At 29.7% G+C, this 23268-nt stretch overlaps 2 protein-coding genes across 10 annotated transcripts in view; both read right to left on the minus strand.

The window, feature by feature from the left end:
• The window catches only part of LOC122400850 (serine/threonine-protein kinase tousled-like 2), an 82638-nt gene extending 74279 nt beyond the window's left edge, over window positions 1-8359 (minus strand). For 4 of the 7 annotated variants that reach the window (XM_043402553.1, XM_043402552.1, XM_043402554.1 and 1 more), the window contains exons 1-2: window positions 7309-8359; window positions 6076-6395 (exon numbers count right to left, since the gene is read on the minus strand). In XM_043402553.1, the coding sequence (XP_043258488.1) occupies window positions 6076-6106 (31 nt within the window). In that variant the 5' untranslated portion in view covers window positions 6107-6395; window positions 7309-8359. Of the gene's footprint in view, window positions 1-6075; window positions 6422-7308 lie in introns of those variants that run through there. The other 3 variants (XM_043402550.1, XM_043402551.1, XM_043402558.1) reach the window with 3 other exon arrangements.
• A 4846-nt stretch (window positions 8360-13205) lies between these two features.
• LOC122400744 (late secretory pathway protein AVL9 homolog) lies at window positions 13206-21797 on the minus strand. Of its 3 annotated transcripts, none has more exons than XM_043402363.1 (9): window positions 21551-21797; window positions 15894-16024; window positions 15517-15745; window positions 15231-15420; window positions 14622-15153; window positions 14404-14538; window positions 13936-14324; window positions 13759-13847; window positions 13206-13674 (listed from the first exon to the last, which is right to left on the minus strand). In XM_043402363.1, the coding sequence occupies exons 3-9, from the start codon at window positions 15644-15646 to the stop codon at window positions 13469-13471; spliced, it is 1671 nt and encodes a 556-aa protein (XP_043258298.1). In that variant the 5' UTR covers window positions 15647-15745; window positions 15894-16024; window positions 21551-21797; the 3' UTR covers window positions 13206-13468. The 3 variants fall into 3 exon arrangements, with proteins under 3 accessions (XP_043258298.1, XP_043258299.1, XP_043258297.1); XM_043402364.1 differs by lacking the exon at window positions 15894-16024 and adding an exon at window positions 20308-20323; XM_043402362.1 differs by lacking the exon at window positions 15894-16024 and adding an exon at window positions 20308-20505.
• Between the last annotated feature and the right edge of the window lie 1471 nt (window positions 21798-23268).

Below are 23268 nucleotides of genomic sequence, written 5' to 3' on the forward strand. Positions count from 1 at the left end.
CGGACAAAGCTGTTGTACTTTTATTGACAATGTATGGTACAAAAGGCAAACGTAACAACAGAAAATCCTGAAATAATGCTACATGATAACAATGCCAGAGGAGGTGTCGACTCTGTAGATAAAAAATGCGCAATGTATTCCGTCGATTGACAAACACGGCGTTGGCCGTTAATTGTTCTACAGAAAACTCGATATGAATTGAATAAAGAGATATGCAGGATGGTTCTAGTAAGTGGACCAAGCTATAGGGTAGTTTTTGATAGAAACAAAAACAAATTGTAGAGAAAAATTTTATATGGTTTAATGATCTCTATTATCCTATAATACGACGTTTTATTAAAATATATCAGTGCATTTGCAAACTGCGCTTTTGAAAGAAATGAAACAGATTTTTTGTCAACAGTAATTTTTAATAATTTCAAGAAAAAAAACCTATGATAAATCTATGATATAAAACGAATGTAAGTCAAAAAGAATGACATGAAGAATGGGAGCAAATGAGAATGTTCAGAAAACAAGTGGACGGGTTTTCTACACTTGCTAACCTTGTTGATTTCGATAGTTGCGTCTCGAATATGATACTTAAAGTCATTATTCCTCAACATAGAGGGCGCTGCTAAACTACACTGAATTTTCACGACGTCGGTATAGTAGAGAGGAAGAAGGATCAGCCGTTGAAGGAATTACAGACCGCATTGGGTCAGACATTTTGGTCCGATTTAGTATAGGAAAGCCTGCAAATGATCAAAAATTACTAGATACTGTCCACGTTCTAATAATGCATGATATAGCATTCTCCTAAACTCTATCATTTCAAAATTATTAAAGCCACAGGAAAAAAATATTTGTATTTTCGTAAATATTAAATAATAAATAATCGATTTTTAAAAACACCTTCATATTTAGAAAATATTTAAGAATTTTGTCACGTGTTTTTTTTTTGCATATATGTGTGATAATTTGCATTCCAAACTTTTTATACCCGATAGAAACAGTTTGTCTTGTCATTGGTTTAGTAAATACGCTCGAAATATTTCAAAGATATAGTTTTCAGAACTTGTATTTATAACAACAATTATTACCATTCTGTAACTGCATCTAAACGACTGATGGTAATATATTCTATTCTACTACGAAGTTTTTAATTGTATGTCAAAACATAAATGCGTGATTATAGAAAGCTAGAAGGAACTAAGCCATATTCATAGATTTGAAAATCTAGATGACAGTAGTATTTTATTCGATAATTATGAATATGTAACCGCATGGGAAGAGTGAGAATGAAAAGATTAACTCGGGACTTATATTTTTTTTCTTTCTGCAATACTTCAATTTGCAAGAAACAAATTTGTATTTAATATCCCAATTTATGAAATATTTCTTCAAGAACTACAATATAAATAGATGACCGACTCTGTGGTAAAACAGTAGAAAGACATTTCTGACCAGCAACAGGGGCACCTTACCCGCGTGATAAAATGACATCCATTTTATACCTTTATAAATAAAGTATAAGCTGTCGATCATTGTCACATTATATGATATATATATATATATATATATACTATATTTAAAATATTTTATTTGTAAATAATTAAAAGCATTTGTTATTTTCAAATTTGAAACTCATAGTTTCTTGTCTTTAAATCTATTTGGTATCGATAGAGTATCAATCTAAAAAAATACTCAAATTTTCTCGGTGCACTTCTAAGTATAATACGAATATTCAAATTTTTATGAATATCAATATATTAGGCAATAATGAACTGCACTATAATATTTAGGCCAACGACCACTGAAGGTTATGGCACAACGTTGTACAGCTTATTAGCAGAGAAGTTCAACAAGGGTGGTGGTCACGGGGCTACCACAATTCATAAAGCCTAATTTGATCTATACTAGTGAACTTGTCAAAGCGCTATCTTCTCATGGATTTTAGTGGGACTCATTTAAACAGATTGATATGCCGTACATATAACAGAAAAAATAAAAAATAATGGCGATCAAACTCCAATGATTCATGAGCAACTTAACTCTATAATCCAACGTGACTCTGAAGTCACATACTCATTATTTACATTTTTAAGATCTGATTCAATCTCATTGTCAATACGTTTCTATTGCAGTTTTGAAGTCGCAGTATACAGGGTGTTCGGCCACCCCTGGGAAAAATTTTAATGGAAGGATTCTAGAGGCCAAAATAAAACAAAAATCAAGAATACCAATTTGTTGATGGAGGCTTCGTTAAAAAGTTATTAACAATTAAATTCAAAAATTTCAAATCGTTCTGGAAAAATTATTTTCGGTTGCGGGGATCAATTATAATCATTTTTGGTCATTACACATATCCCCGAAATCCTACGCACTTTCGAGAAAAAAATTCCTTATCGAAAATCTAATTAGGTGCCTAAATTTTTCGACGGAAAAAAAAATTTCAAATCGTTTTGGAAAAATTATTTTCGGTTGCAGGGGTCAATTACAATCATTTGTGGTGAATATACATACCCCCGAAATCTTGCGCATTTTGGAGACAAAAATTCAGTACGGGCGGAACTTTAAACGTAAATAACTTTTTAACGAAGTCTCAATCAACAAATTGGTATTCTTAATTTTCGTCTTATTTTGGATCCTAGAATCTCCCATTAAAATTTTTTCCCAGAGGTGGCCGAACACCCTGTATAAAAAGACTGTTGGAAAATTCAACAAAATATCTGAAATATTTTTTTTTAAATATTACGTACATATTTATTTTGCGATAGTTAAAATAAAATAGAATTACATTTTAAATTTTATGTTAGATTAATACGTTCAGTATCACGTCGGTCACCGGTGACCGACACTGCGACATACACAGAACGCTTACCATAGATACACCCTAATTCTTTTAAACTTTTGAATAACATTAATATCATTGAAAATACTATAAAATAATACGAATATCATTAAAATATTGAATATTTTTAATATTGACGTAATTGGCATAATAGTTTGGACAAATGTTGAGGATAATCCAGAACACCTGAGAGATGTTCAGCGCGAATCAAAAGGCATAAAGAGTTCAGTCAGCACTCATCGTATTAAAGCTTTATAAAACATAAGGTGTACATCACAAGTGTCATTTGATAGAGGACCTTCTGCTCGGTTGAAATCTTATAGTCTGTTTTATAGGCAATCTTTCCGCAAATTAAATACCTTGTTCTTTCCGTCGAAACATAAAGAGTAGCTAAACGAAACTTCGCGTGGACTGGACAAAGATAGTAGAAGTTACAGAGAAATCACAAACACATGGGTTTTCAATTTTATATTAATAATAAATAGCTACATATTATCAAAGCAGAAAAATGACTAAACTTGGAAACAAAGGCAAATAGGAGGCATGTTTATATGTATAAGCTGTTTTCATTGTTTTTGTGTCCCCAATCCATCGTTTAAGTACCACAGGTTATGAAATACCCTGTATATATAAATAGCAACAATAGTGTCCAACGAGTACAACCACTTAACGTAGATGATCTATCTCGTAAGCTGAACGTTCGTACAGACAACATTTTTGAAAAATGAAATTCAATGTACTAAATTTAACACATTATGAATGAGAAAGTTAACTTATAATCTTATAATCTTTACTGTAAAATACTTGGTAACCTATAGAGTTAAAGAAAATATTTTCTATTTCCTTATCTGTCTGTAAAATTTCATTAAAATTGAAACGTGAAACTTCATGTTATCCCCTTATTAACACCAATAATTTGGTTAATCGGTTATTAATTAAATATATTATTATTTGGTAAATATGAGTGATTCCTTGAAATTTAATCCATCTGGCATGCTAAATTTCGAACAATTGCCACAGTAAATCGAATTTAGATTAATTATGTTTAATTATGTGTGTTGTGAAATACGATAGATTTCTTTTCATTAAATTAAGCGCAGATGCATTCCAATTATGTGCCCAATTATTTTATGGATACACATTCGTATAAATAAACAACGAAACAAATCCACACGTAAAAATAAATACAAAAATTTAGTCAAAATAAAGAGAATAGAAACGGACTTGAAATTAAAAATTAAATCGAAAACGCTTCTCGTTGTTAAATCGTAAATTTAAATAAATGCACAAGGACCCTAATAGAAATAAAAGGTACTATTAATTTAACTGTAACGTAAGAAGAATATGAATTTTCCCTAGCAACTATACATTACTATAAAAATAACGTACATGAACGTACAAACTTTACGCAACACTAAGTTTCCTAAAATGTCTACATTTTAGGACAAATCAAATTTTAATAAACAAGGAAAATGTACAAAGGCAGAAATGTTATGTTTAATATGGTAATTGAAAAATTGCACGTAAAAGATTTCGAGTAATTAATTACATTTCTGAAGAATCCTTTAAAACTCAATGAATTTAATAATGCAAAGTCTAAAAATGTGAAAAAATACAATCTTACTAATAACCTATATTGTTCCACATTCGTCTAGAATCTACGCAAAATACTACAAATGATCTGCAAAACATTAATGTACAAAGAATGCCCTATTTATGTTTCGCGCTCATCGTTTCGCGAAAACATGGCGCCAGCCAATCGGAAGAAAGGATGGAAGGAAGGAAGGTATTTCGCTAGGAGTAACCGATTACGGTGCCTGTCGTGACGTGTGTCAATCTGTTCGAAAGAATTGTGACGCATTTTCATGGAGGCGTGTAGAAAACCCAACCTAGTTAAACGTACGAACAACATAAAATGATACACATCGCCATTTATCGATGTTATTCAAATAACATACGTCGCATTAATGAAAGGAAGCATAATCCATAACTGTCACAGTATCAATCCTTCCATCATTTTTTGAACATTTTTCTTAAAAACTAAACAAAACTATATCCAACAAAAGCCGTGCCCTCATAAAACATATATTATTATTTTAGGAGGAAACGTTTATATAAATAAATAAATTATCTATACGATCGACATTATAATTTTCTTATTACGATTTCTTGAATTTCGTCAGTAAAGAAATGTATACTGTGTGTATCATTTTATTATTTTTAATACTTTAACAATGTATTATACTGTATTCAATAATTTAGTTATTGCAAATGCAAAAACGAAGTTTTGTAGTAAAAGAAAATCTGCACAAAGATGTATAAGAAATTAATACGTTTATTTTCAAGAAAACGAAAATAAATTTTTAAATATATTTTAGAGATATTTGATATCGAACAGAATATAACTTAAACAATTTATGTTTATTTGCAATTATAAATTTTTCCACAATTTTGCGTTAATATACTTCCCAGATTTTCAACAAATTTTGACTGAGACCTTTAACATTATATCTCAGTAAATAATTTATAAAAAAAACAATTTTTACAACTACATTGATCAGACATTGATTTTCTTTTAATAAATCTGGTTTATCATGCTAAAAAGTAATATAACATTGACTTAATAAAAAAATATTAAATAGATGTTACAATTAATATTCAATAACAAAAGATTATATCACAGCATTTCACATTCTTAACACCTATAATTGAGTATCATTGTAATTGTAAGCATGCAATATCAATTTTATAGAAGTTTCTTATAAAACTCTCTTATGTACCAAATATAAGTTAATGATAACAGTATTGTATAAAAACATAAATAAACTTTATCTTATCTACTACACATGTGACTGTAATACTCATTCTTTTATATTTCACAAAAAAAAACTGTGACACATATTTTATTAATACATGAAATTATTTGTAACTGATGACATATAAAATAATAAGTAAGAATGTATGTTCCATATTTCTTCTCTATCAAATATGTATCATAAAGATGCACAAAAATAATATATGAATTGAAGTTGTTAGAATATGAATACTATTAAATTTATTACAAATTCATGTACTAGTAATGAAATGTAATTATGAAATGTTTAATATGCTCCGTTAAAATTATATTTTATACTTTATATATCTTCAAATTATAATGGATTAAATTAAAATGATATAATTATGTTATTCCCAATACTAATTATAAATATTAATTTACACAATATCAAATTTATGAAACTTACCACCACCAGAGTTCCAGCAATTATCAGTCATCCCTGTTTATCCATCTGCAAAGTTGGCACTACATTATTACACTGATATCCAACTTGCTCAATTATGTCACAGCACAGATGTCTTCGCCAGAAATATGCACTCTCAATGCACTTTTCATGGGCTTCTTGTAACCGATAAGGAAACTCTTAGTTTTGTTGAATCGAATTGCACCAATGAGAGCACCAGTTTCATTATTGATCTCACTACACTCTCTTGATCATAGAGTATAAAATTGATTCAAACAATCGTGTATTTATATACTTGTAATTATGTCCGAATAAATTACTTTCTGAAGTATAAGATGTACACAAAAAGCTATTATAAGATGTGATAATTAAATAAAAACATTAGGCCATATTAACAATTACAAGATGAAGACAATTTTTTCTATTTTGTTTCTTCTCAAAAAATTTACAATTAATCAGAAAAATATATTTTATAATACTGACACTTTATATTACACGTATCTCCTTCGTATTTAAATTGGACACTCAGATTTATTTAGGCAACAATCCAAAATTATTTTTTCCTTTGATAAACTCATAAAAAAAGATTATTTTGAATGGAAAATATTGCAATTTAAATGTTATAATAGTATCAGGAATGTTACACTAAAACAAGCAATTTTTAGTAGAAAAATTAAATAACACTGATAATATAATATTTAGCTAAAAATGATTATTTAATCTTACAACATTTAATATTTTAAAAAATGTTTGGACTATACATTTAATTGTTTATACCAGTATGAAATAATACTTCCATGTTTTTTACTTTCAGAATCACATTTTAAGCATTAAAAACAATCTTTTATTTGAAAAAATACATGATATTTGATATTTTTCTGTGTTTTCCTCAATAAAAAAATTTGTTCACCAATGATCTCGTTTGTTTAAAAGTATGAGCACGAATACTGAAAAAACAACAACCACCATACTAATCCAAAAAATACAGAAAACAAACAAAAACGCATTTAAAAGGTGATAGGTTAATTAAAATTTGGTCTTACTTGAGTTTTTGAAACGACAAAAATTTGCATAAATAGTAACAGCCAATAAATACCAAGGAGAGGTTATGAAACCTTGTAAATAAATTAAACGGTACAGCAAAAACAGAAAAGTATCATCGTTCATAGCGTTGATCAAGGTTATTTAAACAAGTCAAAGAAGAATGAAACACTTGAAACACGATCGTGTAGATACCTGTTGTGCGGTGAAATGCCGTATCACAGGCACAACAATCAGCTTAAAACTTGAAGCGAGACACAAAGTCGTTTTCTCGTCGCACGATTAAGTTTGACAAGCTTCACCTCGATTTTGTCTGAATGACGCCTAGAAAACGTCGAATTCGTTTCGCGACTTTGAGGTTATCGCGTAGAATCAATAAGAATTTTATATCGTACTTAAAACGCGAGTCCACTATTTTATGACCGCGGAAATCAAAGACCAAGTCACTCATAAACTAGGCCTGACATCATGACAGAGACAGGAACGGTCGTGATACGTGATTACGAACGGATGACCGAACGCGCGGCAATGGGGGGTCTGTGTATTGTCTGTGGGTAGCTCTCTCTCTCTCTCATTCTTTGGTTTGCTACTTCCCTAGATAATTCTATCTTCTTCGCACCGGCCAATACAAGGTTAAACGCTCATTAACTGGAAAACGGCACACGTTGCCACGTTTGTGAATTTCGGTGGCCGATCACTAAACGCCCCGTATGTTCAAACGTACTTCGCAACACATAATAAGCACTATTCTTTCCTTCTATTTCTTGATTTCTGTCTCTTTCCTTTCCCCTACCTGGCAGCTACCTTTCTCTTTCTTTCTCTTTCACGACATAGCGCACTTTGCTTATTCGAAGAAAGGGGAAAAACTCATCTGGAAAATGGCTGCCGCCCGCCAGTTACCGATTTATCCGTTTCTTGCATAGCTACTCTCAAACGGAAATAGTAACGAGCGTGAAAACACAAACAATGCTGATACTCTTTGTACTCGTTCCGATAGATCGTTACTGTGACGAAAACACCGATTACGCGACGGAGCGAACGTATATTCTAAACGCCGGCACACACACGTAATAATCGCAGTGCATACTTGCTATTCCGAGAGAGTATGCATATTAAATTTTTTTCTCCGAATGTCGTACGGCAACTCTATCTTTTCTCGTGTATGCGCGTACGAAGAACACAGCACTTGTCAAGACCGTATTTTATTACGGAAGAATCACTGTAACGAGCAACGACCGTCAGCGTCTTAAAATCATCCGATTTTCTTACGCACGCACTCTTGTCGGCAGTGACGTCGCTTCACTATACACTTGTACAGTTCTACTACTCGTTCGCATCAGTAATCTCGTTCGCCACCTTACGACTTCGGCTATTATCGGTGAACTACGATGTTTATTCGGCCCATCGGCCGACCAGTCACGGTTCGCCCTGAGATCGTCCCTATTTCTTGTTTACGAATTGCGTTCGCTACTTCCAAACGGTAGACGGTTACCAGTGACTAAATCCTCTGATCATTCAAATCGCATACGGTTAATAAGATTTTTCTTACAGAATGACAGTCTGTTTCTTTTTCGAATATATTTTTGTTTAAAATACTTTCATTGATTTTCTCGTATCATCTGGTAACAGAGATTGACGAAACTTTCATATTCGTTAGTTACATTATACAGTGTATGTAGTATGAACCACAGGTTGAAATCAGTTATAATATCGGTTTCGATTCTTCAATCAGTCACAAACAATTTTTATTCCGAATTTTTATATTAATATTATAATGGTTATATTACATGTTTCGTTTCTATGTTGGTTTGTTTTGTTTGTTATACGCGGTTCGTGCACAAGTTTGTTTATATCTACTGACTCGTCTCGAATCAGTGAGAAGCGCTTTAAATTTCATACAGAATAAAATTATATTTTCTTAAGGCGAACTATTGTTTTCATTACATTAAATTAATATTACTGTTACATATTAATATATTCGTGAGTGATACTTGAAAAAATGTTGACACCATGAGACGAGGAGAATGCAACGTTGTACATCAATATTTTCAAATCTGCGATGTATAATCGAAAATTGTTCTGCAATAATTTCGGTATGTAATGTACACATATACTTTATTTAGACACTTCATTGTTTATTTGTTTCTATTTAGTATTTTTAGTTCCAATATTTATAATTTCCAGTTTTCTAAAAATAATAATAGAATTTTAAAGAAAGGAACAAAATAACACTGACATAAGAATTATCTCTCATAATTGATACAAAACCGAAAAATGGTAATTATAGGACCCATGTAATATTGGTTCTGACGAACTGAAACCAAAACCAATACGCTTGAAAATGTTGATTCTATGTAACAGTTATTCAAATTGAAGATTTTTTATAACTTATTTCAATCAGTCCCAATATATAATAGTTCAAAACGGGTATTTTCAGAAACTTTTCAACTGTATTAATCTTTGATAGATACAATAATGGGAAATTTATTTGAATAATAAAATTGTCACCAGCATCGTGTTTTATAACTAGAGTTCGAATTCTAGAATATGTTTAATTGGTGCAATTATAGTCATAGTTACATTTAAGATATAACTGACTTATAAATATGTATAATAGTTACATTATGAAACATAACTCAAATAAAATACAGTTAATATTTTATTTATCAGTAACATAAGATGTAATCAGCATTCAATTTTTGTATTATTTAATGTATTTAATACATTGCTTTAATATCTGAATATATGTTTGTATTACATAATATAGCATCAATGTTTATAATTAAAACAGATTTTGAGTTTAGAATAGTGTCATTTATTGTTACAAGATTATAGGCTACAAAATTGAAAAACATATAATCATTTGTTCTTTTTCGCTTTTTCTTTAACAAAAGTAACATTGTATGAAATAAAAAATTAAACACATATTATCTCCATTTTGAGAGAACTAATAAGTTGCATTGTTGTAATTATATAACAGATAATGGCAAATTATAAATAACTTCTATTGTTACACAAATATTTACATTATGCTATAAAAACTTTCTATAAATGTAGAAAACATATTTAACTATTAGTAATAACAAAACATGTATCTGTAATTAATATTATTTTTCACTTTGGTATGGCTCAGATTCAAAGTTTTATAAAGATTAATCCTTAATTTTTTATTTTTTATTTTACTTTTCTGATAATATGGTATGTAAACATAATAACACTCACTTTAATCAATGATTGCTTACAATATATCTGACATTCCTTCATGTTTCAAAATACACCAGAAATGTTTGTATGTATGTATAAACATCAAATATATTTATATATACATATGTTATATATTGAAAACAGTATTGTTAATTAATTTTCAGTGATAAACACATTCTTTTCATCCATGAAATTAAAAAAAGATTTGAAAAAAATACGAGAAAAAAGCGAAATAATAATTCTTCGATACAATTTATGATTCGATGTAATGAATTAGTATTAGAAATAAACAAAAATTATTTTAAATACAAAATGCATTACCATGTCTATGTAACCCTGTTTCATATTTAGATAACAATTAATAAGTTTTATTTTACATGCTTTCAATTATCATTTAAAAATTCACGAAATAAGAACAAATTTCAGTATAATATATTTAAATCATATAATACGCGGTTTGATGACTAGTGTGACATAATTTTATAATATAAAAGCTTAGTGTTTATACGAGGGGTTGAAAATTGTCTACAAATAACTCTTTTAAATTGTTATATAAAAGTTCTTGGTACAACAGATATGAAGAACCATTATTCAGAATAGGTGTTATGGAGAACCAAAAAAAGTAAACATATCGATTCTGGTTATGATAGTAATATCGGTTTCCGTTCCGATTATGTAATGGTTCCTGCATCGATTTCTTAGAACCTGAAACGGTTAAATGTGTATCGTGTATACAGAATATTTAAAAAATACATATAAATACTTAAGGAGTTAAACCTATACATTACAAACAATAAAAAAAAAACCGTCATATGAACATATGTTCTGTATTTCTTAATTTTCGAGTTATGAAAAAGTAAAAAAAATGTTCGTCAACACATGCTACTACACACTTAGTAGTACATCTTGTCATTACATGATTTTTATAAATTTCATCGATTGTAAGATTTATTAATAATCTAAATTCACAATCAGTATCTCAATTTCAAGAGTTTAGTACGGTTCTAAAAGCAGCAAAATGGTTTTATGTACCGTCTTCTGATCAGAACTCATATTAGAATAGCAAAATCTATTATGCAACACAAATGAACAATGTCCAAAATTTACGAAAATGGATACAAAATAAATTTAAGACTATTGGAGAAATACTCAATATTTTCCAACAATTACTATAATTCGATATTGAGGCGCGTTATGAATATTTCGAATTCCTTTAAATCTCGGCTTCCTAACTATTTACATGTATTTCTGCAATACCCTGTATGTAATATTACTCCTCTATTCTTTAAATCTTTTGAAAATTTATAAACTTCATACATTTTCTAGAAACTTACAAATTTAATTATTTATTTATTTGTAAGAAATCGAAGAAAATTGAAAAAATTTATAAATATATATAACAGTTTTTAAGAATGTACATTACACACTACTATCCTACAGATATGATACACATTTAACAGTTTTATTATTTAAAAAGTAATTTATGGAACTGTTACACAACCGATACGTAACAGTTACAAAACCGATGTAAGAATCGATATTAAAACCCTAATCGGAATCGATGCGTTCACGCTTTTCATATCTATGTAACTATTATTCCAAATAACAAATATAACTATTTCAATAATCTCAATCGATATTGTAACTGTTTTCAATCCCTGTCTTATACGAATAAGTAATTTCCTATAACAATGGATCTTGCGCAAATTTATTTTCAGTACCCTTATAAACCATAAAATCTATGTTTATGTATGCCAATAAGTTTGAAATAAATATTGATAGTTATAAATAAAATATCACAATTACTAATTCACTTGGGGTTTGAAATAAATTAACGTTATACTTGCTACATATAATTCTTAGTCATTTAAGTACTTTATATTAATATTTAATATAATAAACCTTCCCTATGAACTAAAGTCTATTAGCAGGTAATGCATTTTTATTGCATTGTAGAAAATATATCACATTAATGACGGTTTAATGTTCTTAAATTTAAGGCATAAATTTGTAATTTGTTACAAGAAAAATTGTTAAGTTAGTACTTAAATATCTCGTAAGAAAGAAAAATAATTTAAAAATGCATTCCCTACTTTAATTAAATACATATATCGTTCATCGTATACTAACACATACTAATCTAATATATTATAAATAGTCCCGCATACTTATTGTAAGTATAGAATCTAAGTTTATAATAAATTATGAATAACAAAGTACGATCATTTGTTTTGGAAGTTATAAAACTGCACTAGGTTCCTTAAATATTTTCTTCTAAGAAGAAATTATTAGACTAATATTTTTGTGATATTTTCCGATTTTTATACCACAATAAATACATCACACAGATAAATTTCAATATTATAGACTGCAAGCTAACATATCAAAGTTTTTATGTTCTCGATTAAAGATATAATGCTTTGTAAAAAGTGTAAAAGTATAATATTATGGAAATTTGATAAAATAGAGGACTTATGTGTCAGAAATTTTGAACAATTTAAAGTAAAATCTTGTAAAATTATAATATTTCAATAATAAATTACACCATTTTTTAACAATACTCAAATTATTATAAACAAATTTTAATTAATATCATTATTTAGATATACATATTTTCGTTTTATTTCTATATACAAAAAATAAAACTGCAGGTACTTTTCAATTAAGAGTATCATTCTGTGTAAATAAAATATAATAAATGTATATATTAAATAGTAGTTGTATCTTCTTAGTAAAAGTATATTTAATTAAATAAAATTAATTTCTTCTTCTTTTTGATCGAAAAAAGAAGTCACAAATCAAGAAACAGATATAATCAGAACATATTACATGCAAACTAACAATGTAAAATGTTAATAAAAACTTTATACATAATTTCTTTTCCATGCTATCACATTAATACATTGTTCAAGCTCTATTTTATGTATACTGTTCATTTTGCAACTAATGTTTTCTTACCTGAACGTTTCTGGTTATATTTAACCACCTTATTTTATACATCAGCATCTTACATAATACGAATAAATTATTTTTACTCTACCATATCTATTTATTATTACGGTAGGCATAGGATCACTGTTTTATATATGGTCTTAAAAAAGTTTCTTATAGCCACTGTAATAAATGATTAAAATTTTTGCTGTTTTCTACATTACTCTACAACAACTCCTAGATTTGTGTTATTAGTAGATACATTTATTTCTTCGTCTTTTATAGCAGTGTTGTCAGTTATAGTTGAAAATGTTTGATGTATGTTTGGAGTTTGATTATCAGGTTTTCCTTCCTCTGGTGGTTGTACCGTAGTCAATGTACTCCACCAATTAGAAAAAGCTCCTTTAGCTTGCGAAATCGCGCCACCTAATAAACGAAGCACATTGTTTTTAATGTATTATACAAAACGCAATATACATTTTCTACATATAAATTTATAAGTCAACTTACCTACGGCTTTCCCTGTTGTTGCAACTGCTCTTCCGGTTGATGCCATTGCTTGATTTAACTTTCTACCACTTTCTGTATTTTGCATTGTACTGCAATACATGTGTCATTTGTTTTACAAACACAATATAGTTTGTAATAATTATTCAACCGATAGATGTATTACGTAATTTTACTTACTGTGATAATCGTAATTTCATATCTTGCACCGATAACTGTCCTGCAAATGGATGACCAGGTTCTATATTATTGATTTCTGGTTTGTTAGAATTACTCCACATTTTATAGTTATTTGTCAAACGCCAAGCAGCAATAAATGCGGAGTTATAGTGATCAGACTGACGACTATCTTGTTGCATAGATGTTCGCAACATACTCAATAAATAGACTCGAAATTGAGTTCTAATCCATTCATCGCCACCTTCCCATCCCACACCATCCAAGAAAATATCTTTACGAGGTTCTGATACATGTCTAACTATGTAATCAGCAAATCTTAGATCCTCTGTTGTGAGATGTAATTGCCTTCTCAATTCTGGATCAGTTGTTTCTATTCGTGTATTGTCAACCTTTGTAATCGCGGTAAAAATTTTAATCAGTTTGTTTCAAAACTACTTTTCATTAAAAAAAACCCGAATATAAACTTACCTCTACCAATACATCAATAAGTTGTTTTTTTTGTTTGAATAAAATATTTGTTACTCCCACTATGTATCCTCTAACATTAATATCTGCCAAGAGATCCAAATATGGTAAGGACAGATATGGTAAACATAGGTAACCCTTAAGGAAATTCGTAAATCATTAATCATTTGTTGTTTTATATATTCGCAATGATAGTAATAACGTTGTTCATATTCTCGTACCTTCATAAACAGATTTAAAGGTAAGCCACAAAGTTCTGGATTTATATGAGCAATTTGAGTAATATTGTTTGTTAAACGTGCATCTGAAAGTGCGTCATTACTTGTATCACGCGGTAATGTATTGTCTGTATCTGTTGTGCCTAATGTGATTGTTGTTACACTTTGTACTCTGTGTACATATTCATTTGGTTTCCCAGAATATAAAGAATTATTTTCTTCTGTATATGACTCTGTACATTCTTGCACGGGTTCGACTTCGATAACTTTCATATTTAAATTTTCATTTTCATTGTTATTTTTTTGTAAGGTCATGTCTCTAAATCCATCCTCGAATTTGTCCTCGATGGTTTCAACAGGCTTATTATCATTTATACACAATGAATTTTTATTAGAATTACCATTAACATGCTCTTTCAATGTATCTGATATGTTATCTTTAACAGAATTTATAGAAGATACATTATTATCAATATTATTTATTGATATTTCTTCTTCATCAAATGATGGAATAGGAGACATTGGTCTAGATGGTCTAATAAAAAAAAAATTACACATTTAGTGTAAGGAAGAATGTACCTTTAGTTTGTTATTTAATACTGTGTATATTACCTAACATAAGCAGCTTGTTGCAAGCCATGTTCAATCATACCCGGATATAACGAAAGTAATGTTAATATTGCCGCACATAATGGTTGCACCGGTGATTGATAGAAAACTATTTTTTTTTCTAATAAAAGTAGTTTAAACAACAAAAGAACTTTATGCCGAAATTGCAGAATAAAGTCTCTTGCAGATAATCCTGTAAATGTTAATATTGATTATATAAAACGTTTGTTCGTATCATGTATTTGAAAACTTTAATATCAAGAAAGGTTTGCCACTATTTTATAATTACCGACAAAGAGCTGCGGTGGTATTTGACTCTCACTACTCATACAAGAATTAAGATGATGATAAGTATCTTCCAATAACGATACTTTACTAAAATCACCTTCATCGAAGTATGCATGCGTTATTAAAGCCATTTTGACTTGAATGTGGCCATACAATGGTAAAGTACTTAATACACAGACAGATTTTTGTACAGTTCCCCTTGTTATGTCGGATGTACGGTTTTTTAATTTCTAAAAATTCAACGATCGTTAATATTATTGTACCTTAAGATTGCAAATAAATATCACGCTAATTCCATAATTTGTATATATCTTGTATACATAGTATTATAAAAATATATATTTTTTTATTGTATTAAATTAAATCCTTTTATATTACTTATAAATAATGAAGCCAAAGAGAAAACATGCTTTTCCTGAGTTGTGGTTCAAATAATCAGGTTTCAGGAGCTGTCTAATTGTAAGACACTCCCGCCCCCCATCTTCGAATATTACTGACCACTTGTTTTTCTGAAAAATAACATTTTATTCGGCACCTGGTACTTGAACGAAGAGTAATCTTTAAATTAACAAGTCTTCGAATGATATAACACACAGAGTGATCTATTTTAATACTTAAACAAATACAGGATGTTCGGCCACCCCTGGGAAAAATTTTAATGAGGGATTCTAGAGGCCAAAATAAGACGAAAATCAAGAATACCAATTTGTTGATGGAGGCTCCGTTAAAAAGTTATTAACAATTAAATTCCAAAATTTCAAATCGATCTGGAAAAATTATTTTCGGTTGCGAGGGTCAATTACAATCATTTTTGATTTTTTTAGAGAAAAATTCGAGAAGGTGTGAAATTTTTCGGCAGAAAAAAAAAATTTCAAATCGTTCTAGAAAAATTATTTTCGGTTGCGGGTGTCAATTACAATCACTTTTGGTGAATAGACATACCCCCGAAATCCTGCGCATTTTCGAGAAGAAAATTCAGTACGGACGGAACTTTAAATGTTAATAACTTTTTAACAAAGCCTCAATCAAGAAATTGGTATTCTTGATTTTCGTCTTATTTTGGCCTCTAGAATCCCCCATTAAAATTTTTCCCACGGGTGGCCGAACACCCTGTATATGAAAATGCAATAATGTTTCTAGCAATTTAAAAAATTAAACATCATCTATGTATATTAAATAATGTCTTATTTGTTGTATATTTGAATAACAAATTTCGTGAATATTTATCGAATTGAATTTTTCAGTAAAACTTCAGTTTATTAATGTTCTAGAAACTAATTTTCGCATACATTGTGTATAACTTTTACTTGTCTCTTATCGTTAAAAAGCTTTTTTTACTTTTCAGTTTTATAACAGTTGTTTCACCGGCTACTTGTAACACTTATTGATGACCATAAAGCAAGTTGGTAAACAATTTAAATTTTCAAGCTGCGTCTTTTCGAGACGTACCACTATTGTAATAAATGGGCTGTTTATTTTATGATCAGGAGGTCGGATAATCGAGGGACTACCGTATTTTATTTCTGAAACAAGTATAATAATATAATGGAATGATAAATAATAGAATTTAGGATGTCAGTATTATGCATAATAGCGTAAAACAAAATAATTTTTATAATCACTCTTATACGTTTAGAATAAAAGAATCAATGATAGAGAATTTTAATCGGAGCGAGTTTAGTTCATATAAACCGTTCGAATGAAAAAGAACAGTGGCTTTGTCTTCTCTTCTCGAAATATGATACGTTACAATTAAAGCCGCCAAAGTCTCGGTCGAAATTTATGGCCTGTAGTCTGACTCACTCGCCGCGGTAAACAGACCCGTAAAATAGAGGACGGTTTCGACATTAGTTGTTCTTGTGCGTCGAACAGACGACTAATAGTGAGTCAATACATTTCTTATCATTTATAGATTAATTTTATCACATTTCAATGTTGCGTTAATTACGAATGGATAGTAACTTGAGCACCTCTTCACATTTATAAAAATAAAAAGTACCGTGATTGTACACCATTATTTATTGTGAAATATTTCTCTCATAAAATTAAGTGACGGTGATAATTATGGAATATTATTCGAGGCACTAGTATAGATAGTGCAAAAAAATTATGTCATGACCAACACAACGGGATTTTGCAGCTTCGACTCGGAAAAATTTATTTAAAAAGAATGGTTATAAAATTGACCTAGATCTCACAAATTGGTTAAGTTCATAACGTTCATGTTTTATTTTGTTGTCATTGAAATCGTCTAAATATCAACCTTGAAATTACCGAAACCCTTTCATCTACAAAAATATTATTACTACCATGATGTGGTACCCTTCGTTGGATGTAACTTTTGCGAATAAATGTTTTCCATATTTCACAAAATAACGGGAATATTTAAAGCGGTTAAAATTATTGGATTGTCCTGTGTATGCATGGAACACCCACTTCACGATTTTCACTTTTGTTCTCGATGTATAGAAACACCAGCGAGTGTCGTGTCAAGGAAAGATAAGTTGCTGGTAAATTTCGCTTCCCACTTTTTCATTGTGTCACCGCTCGATCTCAAACCAGTGACAATAAAAGAATTTTCTATACTGAGTGAACCACGTAACTTGACCATTCATATTATTTTCATTGTTACTGTATTGATCAATATTTTTTCACTTGGAATGACATGGTGCAGAAATTTTTTATAACTTCTTTTTGCGTGAATTTCCAAGGCCATCTTCAATTTGTATATACACAACATTACGGTTTCTTTTATCTATCCTTTAATGGGTACTGAATCAAAATCAATGAATTGTGTAACATGAAATTTAAATGATTTTGAGTAGAAAATTTTTTATTGTCAGAACATATTATTCTATGTAAAGTTACTTTAGAAACTGCTGGCATTCATTCAGAGTGTTACGTTTCGCCGAAATTAATACTCGTATTCAAGGTCATATACAGGGTGTTCGGCCACACCTGGGAGAAATTTTAATGGGGAATTCTAGAGGCCAAAATAAGACGAAAATCAAGATACCAATTTGTTAATGAAGGCTTCCTTAAAAAGTTATTAACTTTAAAGTTCTGCCCGTACCGAATTTTTTTCTCCAAAATGCGCAAGATTTCGGGGGTATGTCTATTCACCAAAAATGATTGTAATTGACCCCCGCAACCGAAAATAATTTTTTCAAAACGATTTGAAATTTTTGAATTTAATTGTTAATAACTTTTTAATGAAGCCTCAATCAACAAATTGGTATTCTTGATTTTCGTCTTATTTTGGCCTCTAGAATCTCTCACTACAATTTTTCCCCGAACACCCTCTATAGAGTGTTCGGCGACCCGTAAGAAAAATTTTAATGGAAGATTCTAGAGGCTAAAATAAAACGAAAATCAAGAATACCAATTTCTTGATTGAGGCTTCGTTAAAAAGTTATTAACGTTTAAAGTTCCACCTGTAGAACGGCAATCTGCGAACTACTGCGTACACGTGACAGTGGTTCTCATTCACAAAACTGTTTTTCATGCTGAGTGAAAACCACTATCGCATGCACGCGACTATTCACAGATTGCCGTTCTACAGATGGAATTTTATACGTTAATAACTTTTTAACGAAGCTTCAATTAACAAATTGGTATTTTTGATTTTCGTCTTATTTTGGCTTCTGGAATTTCCCACTAAAATTTTCCCCAGGGTTGGCCAAACACTCTGTATAATAAGGTTAAAAATTATCTTAATAGCTCATAAAATGTCTCATTACTTTAATGATAGAAATAACAGAAGCGAAGTACTGTGATTCATCCTGAGTATCATGAAGTTATCAAATTTCCATCCTGTCCAAGATTCCTCTTAATAAGTATCAGGATGCCATATACAGCACATGGTCAGAGAGTGAGTTAAAAACAAGTGACCAATATCTATAATGTATTAAACCATAACTTACTAAAAATATGTTTCCATTTAAATTTTCTAACTTATTAAAAATTTCAAAATGTAACAGAAACAATCAATATATTATACTGCCATTTCTTTATCTATTTCATATTATATACATTATGCAGACTTTTTCATTTCAATCAAACCATGCAAGTACATATCACCAGAATATTTTAAGCAAAAATTGAAAAGTTATGTGGCTAACATTATATTATGAACATGATCTTTTCACAAGTAGAGACAGTTTAGATATTCAAATATAAAACGAACCGTAGAAATTTTCTAACCGATAGATGATGGTTTAAATGAATTGTTTAAATGTTAAATGACATGGTTTAACAATAATTTTTTACTGTTTTTAATTAATTTTATATAATTTGTTGACTTCTTTTTATATCTGATAATTCTTAAGATAAATAGCATTAAAAAGCTTAAACGTCCAAATCTAGCTTGACCCCTTTAAATTTGAATTATCTGTGTTAAAAAAAATATGTATCTATTCCTTATTCATGGCTTTTCTACAATTCTGCGGTTTCATTAAAATCGGAGGAAATACTATGTATATGTTCTGTGTAAGTAAATATTGCTATGATCTAGATACAGGGTATAGGATTATATAAATAAATGTAGTTCATTGTTTTTATATTTTCTGTAGTTTCAATGCGGTATGAAAGATGGGTCTCTTTAAAGCTCTTCAACTTTCATTTGAAGCATTCTGTGATATCATTAAGAATTTTCTAGATACTCATATGGATCAATTGAAATGATAAAAATGATGCACAATAAAAACGAAAAATGTATTGTCATGTAACAAAATAAATTTAAACAAATTGAACTATTATACATTGAAAGGCTGTATATTAAAATTGTAATTACCTCAACAGGGATTTGTCTAAAACATGAAATACCATATATTGTACGTTTTGCATCATTTAGACTAGGTAAATGGAAGTAAACTGTATCTTCATCATAATTGTGAGATCCATCTGGTAAAGCAAGAGTTGGCAAATATTTCCAGCCTGGTGGACATTCGTTTGGAGCCCCAGGTACCAAGGGAGGAAATGAATATTCTACCTAATAAATTAATGATTGGTATTCAAAAATATTGTAAAATTGAAATTCGTTATATCACTTTTGTATTATAGCATTATTAATTAACACTTTGACCAAATAATTGCAAAAGATAAACTACATATAACATTTGCATATGAAATTAGCAAATTAGAACTTAATAAAGCATTTATTAGCTTATGTTTATATAACTCTTTCCTTTATTTCTACTTGTAGAACATATTGGGGTAGCTTGACTGGAAAATCTTAGGATACTTTACATGTATTTATCTCGTGTACACAGGATAAACGATTTAAATGAGATATCTACATTTTTCTATTGTGTATGGATATAAGAAAAATCACTCGAAGGACAATATAGTTATGAGCAGAATTTTCTTAAGGATCTTTTTTTCAAAATTGCAAATGTATTTTTTTAAGTGTAGCCATATATAATTTTTTATATAGGATACGATCGAAAAACATACAAGCGGATAGAAGATGATTTCTCATGAGAAAATTAGTTTCTATGTCAAAGAAATATTTTTGAATAATAAATACATCACAATGTATTTTATATGGGAAATAAAGAAATTGTTTGTTGCGTTAATGGAATTTTAGAATATCTCTTTCAATAAAGTATATTTCCAATTCAAAAATTTTAAATAAGACGTGTCAAAACAAAATAAATATACGATACTTAAAATTACCTTATAAACATTTTTTTCTTAATATTATTTTTAATCCTTAACAATATAATATTGCACACATAGTTTTTTCTTATATTTATATGCAATAGAGTACGTTGACATTCCCATTTAAATAGTTTGACCTGTATATTTACCGCATACATATATTAATTTATTCAAGTAAATATAGTGCTGTGTAGCAAAAATAAGTGCTATAAAATAATTCATTTTCAATTTGTAAAATTTTAAAATATATGCACTGGCAATACTTTGTATGAGATATTGTTGTCAAAACTGTACAGTGAAAAATCCATACTCATAGAGAAAGAATGATCATTAGCTTTTTTAAGAAGAATAATAAGATAATAACAGTAACTTACTTGACATCCTTTTTTGTGATGAAATCCAACTACAATCACGTGAAGTATTGGTCCAACAGATTCTGCCATATTTTCACAATATACGTTAAATATAAAACTTACATATGGCGTATTTATTAATTCCCGTATTAATTTATTTCCTTCATTTTGAGTAAGTAGAAATATCTCTTTTTCTGAGCAGTCAAACTAACATTCATATGCGTTTTCAATTCACCATGTTAGTTTCACGCCTACCAACTACTAGTGTTACCAGCAGTGTGGCCAGATCTGGCATAATTGAGTGCATCGACGTCGACATTAGTAACGATGAACTTCCTTAGCGTCTAACGGAGTGGTGGGGATAGCAGGCATATACATACTACCGCTCGAGCCACGCATGCGTGAGCTCGACACTTCGCGCAGCTTCGGGAAAACGATAAAGAACGCTAGCGTGAGCCTTTCCTTCTTGCTCTTGTAACAACTGAAATACGATCTCGCGATAATCGGCATACGATTCCAAGTCTTGACTGCCCCAGCATTTTTACTTTCCGACCTATGCAAGGTGAAAGGAAAGTACCATAACGAAGAAAAATTTCGAAAACTTTTTTTAGCGAAAATACACGTTTTAAGACCCACTGATCATATTGTGACTGTTAAAAAAAAGAAATTTTTTTTCTGTGCCTAAACGACTGAATGTATTTCAATGAAACTTTACATTTATGTTTTATGTTCCCGTTTCAATGTCTGATTAAATTTTGAGCGTGATCAGCTCCCGGATAGTGATGATTATATGTGTTATAGTTTTATAATTACGATCTAAATAGGAGAATTAATTGCTACAGAAATAGATTAATCCTGACTTTTTCCGCGATGTTTTTCAATAACCGTATCAATTTGTTACACAGAATCAAATGTTATACAGGATGTACGGCCGCCCCTGGGAAAAATTTTAATGTGAGATTCTAAAGGCCAAAATAATACGAAAATCAAGAATATCAATTTTTTGATTGAGGCTCCGTTATAAAGTTATTAAAAAATTTCAAATCATTCTGATAAAATTATTTTTAATTGCGGTTGTCAGTTACAATCATTTTTGGTAAATAAACATAACCCTGAAAACCTACGCACTTTCGAGAAAAAAATTTCTGACCGAAAATCTAACGCGAGACCAGAAATGCACCCCCGAAATTTCATGCGAATCTTTAAAATGTCGTCACTTCTAAACGGATTGGGGGATTTTAATGTTTCGAACGGCAAAGAACGCGTATTTTGGTGAAGAATATGTAGAAATTCTAAAAATATTGGAAAAGTTGTTCCTTAACCCCGTAAAGTGATAAAAATGGTCCAATTTTCAAACGGCCATAACTCCTACAATAGTGAATGGATTTGATTGAAATTGTTTTCTGAAGTAGAGCTCATAGGTATCTACAAAAAAGTATTAGACAACTTTTTCTGTTTAGTGCTAACCAAATTTATTAAAAATGAAAAACGAATTTGTAAGAAAAATCGACAGGGTGCTTAAATTCGGCGAAAAAAAAAATTTCAAATCGTTCTGAAAAACTTATTTTCGATTGTGGGAGTTAATTACAATTATTTTTAGTCATTAGACATACCCTCGAAATCCTACGCACTTTCGAAAACAAAATTTGAGTAGGTCGAAAAATGTTTCGAGAAAATTAAAATATTTCAAATCATTCTGGAAAAAATTATTTTGTAGGAATACACAACTTTTTTTGTAG

This window comes from Colletes gigas, unplaced genomic scaffold (genome assembly GCF_013123115.1).
Source record: "Colletes gigas isolate AHSC1104 unplaced genomic scaffold, ASM1312311v1 Colletes_gigas_Sc00020, whole genome shotgun sequence".
NCBI lineage: Eukaryota > Metazoa > Arthropoda > Insecta > Hymenoptera > Colletidae > Colletes > Colletes gigas.